The sequence below is a fragment of the Ailuropoda melanoleuca genome, chromosome 8 (assembly GCF_002007445.2).
Source record: "Ailuropoda melanoleuca isolate Jingjing chromosome 8, ASM200744v2, whole genome shotgun sequence".
Taxonomy (NCBI): Eukaryota; Metazoa; Chordata; class Mammalia; order Carnivora; family Ursidae; genus Ailuropoda; species Ailuropoda melanoleuca.
Genome location: NC_048225.1, coordinates 116,003,268 through 116,015,820, shown reverse-complemented (window position 1 = coordinate 116,015,820; position 12,553 = coordinate 116,003,268). Strand labels below are relative to the sequence as shown.

At 45.4% G+C, this 12,553-nt stretch overlaps 1 protein-coding gene across 2 annotated transcripts in view; it reads right to left on the bottom strand.

Moving 5' to 3' along the window:
- The window catches only part of TGFB2 (transforming growth factor beta 2), an 80,315-nt gene that overhangs the window by 55,209 nt on the left and 12,553 nt on the right, over positions 1 to 12,553 (bottom strand). Inside the window, exon 2 of one of the 2 annotated variants that reach the window (XM_002923091.4) lies at positions 11,135 to 11,218. The exons of the other annotated variant lie outside the window; for it this stretch is intronic. Coding sequence (XP_002923137.1) covers positions 11,135 to 11,218 — 84 coding nt within the window. The remainder of the gene's footprint in view (positions 1 to 11,134; positions 11,219 to 12,553) is intronic. 2 annotated transcript variants of the gene reach the window in all.

The following is a 12,553-nucleotide window of genomic DNA, read 5'->3' as shown; positions in this document are numbered from 1 at the left end:
CAATTTTCTATAATTCTCCTTCGTACAGGGTTGTTGCTTACAAATCTGTCTCCAAAGTAGGCTATAAGCTACTTGAGGGCAGGGACTATATACCCATAACAATAAAACAATTAAAACAACCAAAGCAACGTGACTTGTTTCGAGGGGCATTAGCATCTGTCCTGTACCCACCAGGATTACCCCATTTTGGTGGAAGATAAGAAACTGGGGCTTAAAAAGGAAACATGGCCAATCCCACATGTGGAACTAGAAATCGCGCCACCTCAACTATACCGGGGGTTGTCTGATGCCAACGCCTTTCTCTGGGCTGTCCACATGGCCTCTTCCAGGAGAGACCCATCCCTACTTATCTCATTTCTTTTTTTTTTTTTTAAAGATTCTATTTATTTATTCGACAGAGATAGAGACAGCCAGCAAGAGAGGGAACACAAGCAGGGGAGTGGGAGAGGAAGAAGCAGGCTCACAGCAGAGGAGCCTGATGCGGGGCTTGATCCCATAACGCCGGGATCACACCCTGAGGCGAAGGCAGACGCTTAACCGCTGTGCCACCCAGGCGCCCCAACTTATCTCATTTCTTATCCACCTGTGTGGTTCAGACACCACACCCTGGAGGCAATATGTGCTCAGTAAATATTTACTGAATTAAACTGAATAAAAAATTTTCCACATCAGGATTTCCAGCGACAAGCCAGGCAGGGATTAAAGAGACAGAACACGGGAGGCAGAGGGACCCACTTTGTTGCAGCAATAGTTACCAACACACATAGTCCTTTTAGGCCAGTTCTGAGAGTTTCAAGCCCTCCAGTGAAGACAAAGAATGTCATTCTGCCTTACACTCTTCCATCGATTTTTAAGCAATATCTCCGATATTATTTCCTCTTACAAAAATTGGTAGCACTTTTTAAATGTTCTCCTAGGCTTTAAAAAAAAATGTCACTTGCTTTTGTTGATGTATGGAAATTTGATATTAAAAACATGGGCCAGAATTTCTGGTTTCCCTATAATTCTCCATATACAAAAGCTAGAAAGTTGAAGACTTCACCTATCACCTGAAATGAACAAATGGATGGATGGATGGATGGATGGATGATAGTTTATTTAGCCCCTGCCATGTGCCAGGCATTTGTATGTATTAATTTCTTTTTTGGAAAGGATCATTAAGCAGGAGATTTTTAAAAATTAGTTCTCATTTTTGTTTTAAAGATTTTATTTATTTACTTGAGAGAGAGCATTAGAGTGCAAGCCCAAGCAGGAGGGAGGGATGGGGGGAGAGGCAGAGGGAGAGGGAGAAGCAGACTCTGCTCTGAGCAAGGAGGTGGGGCTCCATCCCAGGACCCTGAGACCATGACCTGAGCTGAAATCAGATGCTTCACTGACTGAGCCACCCAGGTGCCCCTAATTAGTTCTCATTTTAGAAAAGAGAAAGATGAGGTTCAGGGAAGGTAGCTGACTTGCCCGGTGTTACAATCAGGATTTTATCCAGGGCTCCTTTGGGCAAAGCCTGTATTTTCTTTCTATTATATCACAGACTGAGTGTCACACTCCAGAGTCATCTTTGGCTCATGTGTGAGTCACTTTCTTGGCTTATCAACAGTAGGTTAGGATCAAAAAACCAAAGCTGACATCTTCACAACTTTAAAGGAAAGGACCACCGTCTGTTATAACAAAGCAAAAGAAACAGAGAGGCCCATTATATGAACCCATCTGTCTAGACAGATGACTAAACAGGGGTCCCTCCAGGGTTAGACTTGAATTTCCTCCGTTCAGCCTGTTGGATATTTAGCAATAAAAAAAAAAAAAAAAAGAACGAAAGAAAGAAAGAAAAAAAAAAAAGGGAAAAAAAAGAAAGAAAAAAAAACCCTGCTTAAAGGCCGCAGTGCTGATGCAACCTTCCTACACTACCCCGAGCGTAGTTTCAAAGCCGTTCCAGGGCAGCCTGCATGTGTTCAAGTCTCAAGCAGAAATCAGATTGGGACAAGGAGAGCCCTAAAAAGACTTGAGCTGTCTGACTAAGGACCCAAGAACACAGAATTAACTGTCCCTTTGTAACTCCAGTGACAGTCGTTTGAACTCACAGAGGGAGCAGGGAGCAATCCAGGTGTCCCCGTAAGACTCTCCCGGGCCAGACTGCATCAAAGTGGGGCTTCTCCTCTTTCACATGGGCTGGCAAGGAGCTTCCCTTCCTGCTCCTCGTGTGCTCTGGGGACTCTGCACTGTTTCTAGCTTATAATATGAAAAATGCTACTTTGAGCGAAGAAAAAGTCAGGATCCTTTCATCAAGGCTAAGAGAGATAAGCAGAGGTTGGTGACGGTGACGTGGGGCTTTTTGAAAGCCTATTAACACTGTTATGTTTTGGGTACAGAAAGGTCTCCCAGGTAGGCAATTAGGAGTTGGCGAACAGACGATGTGGCCCCAGGCAGAAACTGGGAGCTTACCAATTAACTAAGACCCTTCTCAGTTCCCAAAAAATCCTTAGCAACATGCAAGGCACTATTTCAATCATGGCCCATATTTGCAAAATTCATTCACTCCCTCATTTAACAAATATTTAACGGGTGCCTCGATCTGCAACATTCTTTCATATGCATGGGGATAGATAGGACTGCCAGGAACGGGCGGTGGAACTTCTAGGGCCTTAGCCTGGGACCGTTCTGGACTTTGAACAGGCATTAAAGGATTAATGCAGTAGCTGGAGTTAAGTACTCAGATATACCAACTTGCAGAAAAACAAACAACAACAACAAAAAGGTTGCTCCTATCCAGGGAACAAAATGAGAAACACCCAGATTTTGTATTACACGCTCCAGTGATTACACAGTTTGAACAAGAGAATAAACTGCAAGGAGGCAACACGCTTCCTGTCGGTTCACATAAGAAGAAACCATTTCCATTCCTCAAATGGGGAACACAGAACACAGATGAGCTAAACTCAGAAGTCGCTGCCTCCTTCCCACATCCGTGTGCAAGCCGTTGGGTTCTGCTGCCTGCCTTGAACTTTTCTAAGTTTTGGGGAGCGAGATACTGTATATAAGAGAAAAAAAGAAAGACATCCAAACATACCATTTTTTTTCTTTTTTCAGAATAGAATGATTTCCTAATAATACAGATACATATTATTCTCAGTGCATTCTCCTCTTCTGACATCTCATCCCTTCATCCAAAATTTCATGTTTAAGTTTATCATCTTAGAGGTCTGACTGGTAGGATGAGCTCTGAAGTCAGACAGACTTCAAGTTCAAGTTCTGGCTCTCCTACTCATGAGCTACATGACCATGGGGAAATTACATGACGTCGGTAAGCCTGGTTTCCTCATCTACGAAACAGTGAATAATAATTATATTTATCTTATAAGGCTACTATAGAGATTAGCACAGTGCCTAATATAACTATTCAATAACGGTTGACTAGCATTATCCATATTTTTAATTTATTATTACTGAAGACAGAATCCCATCTCTCCCAACACCCCCACTCAAATATATACCTGTTCTTCATACAGAAGTTCACTCATATTATAATAAGGATAGCTGGACAGAAAATCATAGTTTTAACAAAAGCTATGGAAACCCCCAAAATAGAGGTTCTCAACTCGAGCTGAACATGAGAATCACCTGGGGATTTTTGAAAACTAAAGATGCCCTCCTCCCTCGCTCCCCACCAACTGAGTCGAAATTCTGGAGGTGGACCCCAGCATGTTAAATGCCCCCCCAGGCAGCTCGATGCACAGTGGGATTGAGAATCTCGGCCCCAGAGCCCACCAAAGTGACCATGCTTCCAAAAACGGGTCTGAGCACAGCGGTATCTGCAGCCCGAGTCCAAGTCCCTGCCGCCATGCCAGCGTACCTGTAAGTTAGCTGTTCTTGGTGCTTCCCCTGATTCGTCTCTGAAAAGTCTCTCTCCCTAACACTTACACTCAAGTCAACAAGCCCTGAAGGCTCCGTGGCCGCAGTCTCACAGGGAGCTGCCCTCCTGCTCTCCTGAATGCAGGCAGTGGACGAGGTAAGTAGCAGCCTTGGGAAAACAAGCAACACGGACCAGGAAAACAGAGAAGCAAGCCCGGCTGCCGCGTAAACACAAACGAGTCAGCTCCACTTCAGAGCTAAGGTCCGATCCAACTGCATATTAGAAAAACGTGGTCTGACCATTTAGATTTCAGAGGATCCAAAACCAATTTTGACTCCAGTCGGTGGACAAAGTTCACATTCAGCAAAACAGCTCCAGCAGTTGCATCATGCACACAGCGGGCCGATTCAGAAACACAGATGTCCAGCCATGTGCAAAACAATGCTTTCATTTTTTCTGCTCCTTCGCACCACTGACCTCAAGGGCAGGATGGAAAAGCTCAGCATCGGCAGCTACTAAGGATACTAAGCAAGAGGCCGTGGAGATGACTGCGAGCTCGCGAGACCAAGCTACCGAGCTCGCTCAGGAGCCATCAGGACAGACGGGTGGCTGTCACTGCATGGAAAGTCCCACAGGGGATGCCCCACACCAGCAGGGTTTCTCTCCATTTGCTCCCTGAACACAGCAGGAAGGAGCATGAGTCTAAAGCAGCCTACCTGGCAGGTCACTGTCAGGAGACCAAGGTTCAGGTTAGATAGGATTCTAGGGAACCACGTGGCACGTGATGCTTAGCTTGTTAAACTGGCATAGAACTCACACGAGAGACAGAAGAAATAGGAAACTCATGCTCCCTGCAACAAACAGTGAAGCATCTGCAGACCTCTACTGTCCTGGAACTTAGCCTGGGTGTTCCTGGAGACATCTATCAGATATGGCTGGGCACGTCAGGACCCTGGTGGCAATCGGAGACGCTAAGGCTAAGGGATGTCGCTATGTGTCTGGGGGTAAGCCTGAGATTCAGAGTGTCCGTGACAGACATAAATTTCATGTTAACGTGTCAGGACTTCCTTCAGAAACCCAGTACTACCAACTGTGCAATTTACACCAGATAAACTTGTCTCTGTTGGAGAAGCCAGTCAAATATAAGAAATGGAGAATAACATTTATGTCTGTTATAAAGTCAGCCTACTAATTATTCAGTAAATATCCATTATAAAGCTCCCCGTAATTCCATCAACAAAGCAACAGAGTAGATCCAACCACGTCAAACACACAACATAGAAAGTTTTTAACATGGATGAAGTCTTTCTCCCTTCCCCAACTCTGCCACATACACTGTGGTAAACTGTGTCATCTGTGCAAAATGTCTGTTCCTCTCTTCTGGGCCCATTGCCACCTGACCCCCACCTTTGTTCTCCCTTCCTGTCCTACTGAAACCAGGTGTGGCCGATGGAATGTGGGCCGGGAAAACTGCCACATCTCATGGTCTGGCCATGAGATCAGCACGGCCGGGTTAGAGGCTGCTCCTTTACCTGGGTCCCAGAATGAGGATGTCATGGAACGAAGCCACAGCCACCCCACAAACCCATAGAATAGGAGTGAGAGATTTATTTTTGTGGTATGCCATTGAGAGGAAGAAAAGAGCTCTAGATAGTGACCTTGAGCTTGTAAAATAATGCCATATTCCACAGGGTCCTATTACACCAGAGCACTTCCCAGTATAATGGATTTTACATGCAACAGACAAATTATGGCTTCTGAATGTATCAACTCTGAATAACAAATGCTCAATATAAAGATCTTACCCTCCAGCCTCAGTATTTCAGAGTGGGTCTCCTGAAGGAATACATCAATTTTTTCAAAGACCACACTAAGTGCTTCTGCTGTTTCACGATTCCTCATGATTGTAGTCATGCAAGCTCAGAGAGGAAGGAAACAACGCAAAGGGCAAATCTTCTCCTTCCAGAAAGCATAAGCAGCTTCCTCTGGCTGCTTAAGGACGGCCAAACTGCAATGGCAAAGGCTGGCTTTCAAGGAGCAGATATCACCTCCCCCAGGAAGGCCTCCTTCACCTCTCCAGGACAAGTTCAACAATTCTTCTAACCTGTCAAGACTCTTACTTAGAATCAACTACATGGTATTGGCTTTTTTGGTTTTGTTTGGTTGGTTTGGTCTGCCTGACTTCCTCACTTAGCTGCAGGCTCCCTGAAGACAGGGTCTGCAATCCATTCCTCCATCTATTGGCTGACCTAGCACAACACCTGGCACACAGTAGACTCGATAGGTATTTCTTGTACAGATGAAGGAAGGACTAAAATCCACATTCCAGTCTTCCTGTTCAAAACTTAAAAGTTAGAAAGCAAACTCTGGTCCAACAGAAATGCTTCTCAACGAATAAGAGACATAGTTTTACAAATTCCCTGGCTTCTAACTTCATTTCAAAGCTTAGGCAAAGGCACTAGGCACATCTGGAGAGATCCAAATACTCTTTGAAGCCCAACTTTCTAGTTTCCACAGGGAAAGGTAGTCTGTCATTCTCCTAGGCCAACACATGGTCACCAGTGAGCTTACTGGCACGTGTCCCTGCCTACCAAGTCAAAGATGCTGTGAGAAGGCATTACAGCAAGGACACCTGTCAGCACAGATGGGAAACCCCGGGAGTTATTTTAAAAACACAGATAGCTCCCTTCTAGAAAGGAAAAGGGGTGAGTCAACAATAACTCAGGAATATTAATTTTAAAAACTTTCAAAAACCATTATTTTATATACAGAACCTACTGGAGCTTGCCTATCAAATTATTAACAAAGAAATAACTCAGCAGTATTTGAAATTCTTGAGAGAGAGAAGTTTCACCTGGAAAGGCAGCTGCAAAATGCCATTGCAATGCATTACAAAGACCTCCTCACTGGACTTTTCACTCCGCCATGAGTCACCCAATGTACTAGTCTCACCTTACCAGCCACCAGAACGACCTTGAGTAAACCCACCCTTCCTCCTATCTCATTCAGAGGAAAAGCCACAGATTTTATGTTGGCCTACAAGGCGCTACCTGACCCGTCCGACATGCTCTCTCCCTAATCTCATCTCCTAGGACACTCCTGATAATCCTTGAACATGTCAGGAGCAGCACCAGCTGTTCCCTCTGCCAAAAACGTTCTTTCCCAGAGAGCCCCAGGCTCCTCTCTGACCTCCTTCAAGCCTCTGCTGAGATGCCACCCTCTTCCTGCACCCTCCCACGTCCGGTTCCTTTAAATTGGAACTCCCCTCTCCATCCCCACCCCTGCTCTGTTTTTCCCTCTAACATTTTCAAATTCTGCCATTCTTATTTACTCTTTAAAATGAATTCTTTATCTTCTTCTAACGCGTGGATCTCTCTAAGGACCAAGGTTTTTTTGCTGATTTATTCACTGATGGCATCACTAGTGCCTAGACCGGTGCCTGACGCAGAGCAAACATGCAGTAAATCCCGCTGAATGAACTAATGTATCCTAAGAACGTCCTGTTTTTACCTGTGTCCTCCCACCATCTCTGCATGCATTTGCCATTTATCTTAAAACTGAATCTATATTTGTAATTAATGCAGAGATCTTGTCATTAAAGGCTTTGGGGGAAGTAGAATTGACACTACCCGTCATTCTTTTCGTACTTCGATAGCCGAGTGGGAGGGTTAGAGATACAGACTATGTAGAACTGGATATTTCTCTAAATAGTCCGACGGCCAAAATCCTACAGTAGGTATAGAATATCCACACTGTATGGCTGGATTCAAAATACGCACGGTTCCAAAATAACCAAAATAACATCAGGATAGCAGGCGGCACAGGACTGCACAAGTGCCAAGCAGTTCATTATTAACTTTTCTTTTTAAAAGCTGATCAGATTTGCACCTGCTCTAATACCTCTGGTTGAGAAAAACATCATTTGGAAGCAGAAAACCGCTGTTACTCAAAGCGGAGTCTGGCCGAGAGAGCAGAGTTTACATTCCATTGTCGGCCAGATCCTTACCCCGCGGAATGTCTGAGAACAGGATTCAGGCCATGAAGAGGTAGGCAGTGCTTCAACCAAACACAACCTCAGGGAATTAAATCTTATACATCGACTTATACATTATACATGTCACTTACACATCATCCATTAGTTTTCAAAATCCCCTTCCCACTCACAGCGGCCCAGCCGAAGGCACCTGAGTGGAAGAATTCACTCCGGGCATAATTTCCAAACTCAGCCTCCATTACCCCATGTGACTAATTGTTTGCTGACACGTTCACTGCCCGCCCCGCAGTGGACAGCGAGCAGGGCATACGTGTGATCCTGCAGACAACAGGTCTACCTTGATGTCTGTATGCACTTGGGAGAAGGGACAGCACAGGACCAAGATTCTGCTGTGCTGTGGGTGAAGGGTCCCACACTTGCAGAACCGGTTGACCACACAGAGGCCCTGCTTCATCTGGATCCTTCCGTGCTAGAAGACCGAGTAAACAGACCTGGATAATCAGAGCTTCCACTGCCCTGAGGGGCCGCAGACGCTAGCAAGGTCCCGCTTACAGGTGCACGAGCGTCCGCTCCACCCACCCCGGCCGTTCGGACTCTGCGGCTCTGGGCCAGGGCCAGGGCCAGGGAATCTGCTCTTTAGGACATGTCAGGAGACACACATGCAGGCCATGTTTGGAGAAACACCGTCTTTCAGCCTCCACAGAGCTACTTCCTACTCAATAAAGACTTGAAAAAAGACAAAACCAAAACCAAAAACCGCCTGAATTCGCCTTCACAACCTTTAATCCATTTATTCACAGAGAGACTGTCTCCGTTGCTGACCTTCTGGAGTCTTAGATCTCAGCAGGAAAAGCTTCAGGCAGGCTAACCTTATCTTACCCAAGATTTTGGGGGCTAACGAATTGAAAAAGAGAAAAATGATTCGGCAGCCACATGGGCTGTGCGGAGCAAGGATCATTTCTTCCTCCAGAGAATTTTAGTGAAAGCTGATGCTGCATCCGAGCAGCCAGTCCAATCAGGGGTGTCAGAACACGGAGTTATCAACTACACCCAGGTTAGAGAGTGAGAACAGCGAGAGGCGCCAGGGGCCCTGCGCTCCCTCCAGCCGCTCCCAACATCTCCTTGGAATGGAGAGGCGGTTCACACAAGGTGACAGGGATGGCCCTCGAGCTGCTTGGCACAGGCCAGCCTCCACTTAACGAGTGCTCAGAATCACACTCAGCATGGAGAAATTCACCCTGACCCTGGACACTTGCCCCCTGGCATCCACTCACTTACATTTTTACTCAATTACTATTTCTAAGAACAGAGACAAAAAAAAAAAAAATGCAGAGCCCCAGTGCTCAGCAGTCTTCTGTGGAAGGTCTGAAAGGGGTCCGCAGGGTTTTCGCACAGGCCTGGAAGCTGGGTGGGGTAGAGGCCTCCCACTGCCCGGAATCTCCGTGGAGTTTGTGCCCATCTCCCTTCCACACCCTCGGAGACACTCCTGATTTTCCCAGACTCACTGAAGAGCAGGGTGGGTTTCCAGTGTGTTTTCACCAAAGAAAGAAGGAGGCCTGCAGCAATTAAATGACCGAAAATAACCCCAAGCGAGGAGTGTCTGAGAAGAAAAACCACACAGAGAACCAGGGTAGGCCTCTCAACTTGTTTACTAGGGGAAGAAAAGATGAAAAGGAAATTAATCCAAAGTAGTCACTAAGACAATTATAAAAATTAATGGGACAGGATGGCCAAGGGAAAGCAAAAGGAAGGCCAGAAAGTCTGGGGGCTCTGTGGTCTGGCGGAAGGCAGCGAGGCCAGACCTGAATTCAGATTCTGGCTCTGCCCCCCGCGAGTGCTATGACCGAGGACAAGGTATTTTCCTCTCCAAGCCACAGTTTCCTGACACGTGGGGACGGTCATCCCGGCCTTCCCCAACCCACTAACACAGGGGGATCAGGACGTTGCATCTCTAAGTGCCAGGGACAGAGGAGGGATTCAACAAATGTTTTCCTTCTCTTATTCCCTTCCCTTTTCTTCTCCAAAAAGCTAGTGGGAAAAACATCACACAATTAAATCCTTGGTTTAGATAGTGAAATAAAATACAAATGTAGAGGTTGAAAACAAAATATAATCTCTCTCACGAAAGGGAAATTTAAAAGCATGGATTAAACCTTTTTACTCTTTATTCACATGGCAGCTTCTAGCCACTTTTGTACATGAAAATAAATGTATAGTCTCAATAGAATCCGTTCTTTTTTGAGGAAACCCAGTGTAACCCACTGTAAATAAACTACTTTAATCCTTCATTCCTTGATTCCTAAGAAGCAAGGTTAGGCATGGTAAACTGCAGAGCAGGATACACCAGTGAACCAGATCTCTACTAAGGTAACAAAAACATTTCTTTTGTCCCTATCTGGGACCCTGCCCACACTTAACATCAGTATAATCCAAACCTTCTTGGGGTCTCAAAAATGTGAGTGAACCAATGCCAGGATTGTGAGTCTATTTCACAATGTTCTTCCTGGACATGGATCAGGGACAACGGGGCCCCTGAGTTCTTAACTATCAGGATCACCTAAGTCCTATTCTTTGCTGGGATCTCACTGCTCAGCATACAGTAGGCTCTCAATAAAAGCTGACTGAATTGATTAATGTTCCAAATCAGAAAGCACTGAGACCTCGGGCTTCAGGGCTCCACGGCCGGACACGTGGCACTGGCTCTGAGGGGTGTGCGCTTACTCTGAGGGTCAGGGCTCAGTGGCAAGCTCCCAGGGCCAGTCAGCCAAAGGCTTGATCCATGACAATCCATTCTCATGCAACCCAGAAATGACAATAGGAAGGTCACAAATAATGGCAACTTCCCCACAGGCCTCCCTCCAGAACTTCCACGGAAAGAAAAGCTCCTTCTTCCCCTTCAGTTCAGTACAAAAAACATTAATTGAGCAACTACTGTATGCCAGGCATAAGAACATAGATATAAAACAGACAACCAAAAAGGACCCCCGATATTCTGGCCATACTGCTCAACCCTCCAGAAAGCATCGTCCATGGGGGTCAGCAGATCTGTATTTCAGACCACTGTGTCATCCCCGGAGCACAGCTCTCATGTACCCACAACCCATTCTTGCACATACGGCCATCGAGTCAACATTTACAGACTAAACATCGGGGGCATCTTTGTGACTGTTCAGCTACAAGGCTGCATTCCAGAACTCTCTTTGGCCTCTGACAAGTTTCCCCACAGGAGACAGACACTAAAGATGGACTTGATATCACTATGTCAAATGAGGTATAAAGCAGACAAGTGTACTCACCAAGGTACCCACAGAGCACCTGGGACTGTCTGGAGCACAAGCTGCCCACTGAGCCAGAGGGTGTTGTAACAACTGGGCAGACAGCTAGGAGTTTTAAAAAGCACAGTCATTAGCTATTTTACTGAGGTGATGCCTTGTACAGAGCTATACAAAGATTCAAAGTCCAAGAGGGCTCTCTGAATGTACTTATTCCCCCACACATATAAGGTCCCCGCTACTTGGGGACCAAGGATCCAGGAGGGATTCTGGTCCCAGATCTCTTGGCATCCCTTAACCACCAGTCGGGCTCTAAATTCCGTATTCCCTTTAACACGGTCTAGCGTCAAAATCACAATGTACAGTTTATACATGGAAATGGTGAAATAAATACTGTGACTTATGTCAAAGATGAACAGGAAAGGCTTTGACCTCCTTTGACAAAAGACAGCCTACCTATTATGAATAAAACTCAATGTTTCGTTTGGTTGGCCTAGATTTCAGTTTCCTTAAAACACACATCATCATTTCTAACCTGCAGATGCAAAGTCCTTGAATAAGTCAAAAATACAAGTGTAGCTTGGTTTGGTGCTGCCCAGCTACAGTTTAAAAATCTAGGGCTGCTCAGGATGGATTAAACATTATCTGCCATGATAGTTATGACATCATGAAATTTTGAACTTCTATTTCTTTGAAATAATAGCAACGACATCTTGTATATTGCCCGCCATATTCTTATGAAAAAAAATACACCAAAAAATACCTCCAATGGAAGAGAAAACACTGCTGAATGTCCTATCTGGGGTCGAGTCAATGACAAATATAGGATTTTTGCATAAGAAGATGTAGGTTGAAACCCCTGCTCTGTCACCGGTTTCCTGTGAATCTTTGAGCAAGTGCCGGGATTCACCCAAGCCTCAGTTTCTCTAAATGAAGCAAACATCAGGCTCCCCCTGAGGGTTTTTAGAAGATCACAATGAGACGATATATTTAAGAGACTGGCAAATAAAAGGTGATCAAGGGATTTAGTAATATTAGTTATATAACTTATTTGATAGACGAATCCCTGACTGGCTTCCAGGCCTGGGGTGAATATACTTCTTTCCTAGCTCTTTACATGGATTTAACATCCAGGTACCTGCCATTCATCTAAGGCATGGCTTCCAGAAGTAGCCTTGTCACTCTGCAGACCAGACTTGAGAACTTCTTTTGACAAAAGACAAGAAGGCCTTGTGGAATCCTCTCTCAAAATTTTTTTTCCATATCTGTACCTTTTATCTCTTGATTTGAAAATGGACAAGGAAGCCTTTTTCCATACCCTGTAACTTACCGTCTCCAACATTCAGCCCACTAACAAGCCCCCCATGACATGCTTTCATGCTTCTGTGGGACACACCTCCCAGTCAGAACTCTGTGTCATTGGGATTATGGGGCACTGGATGG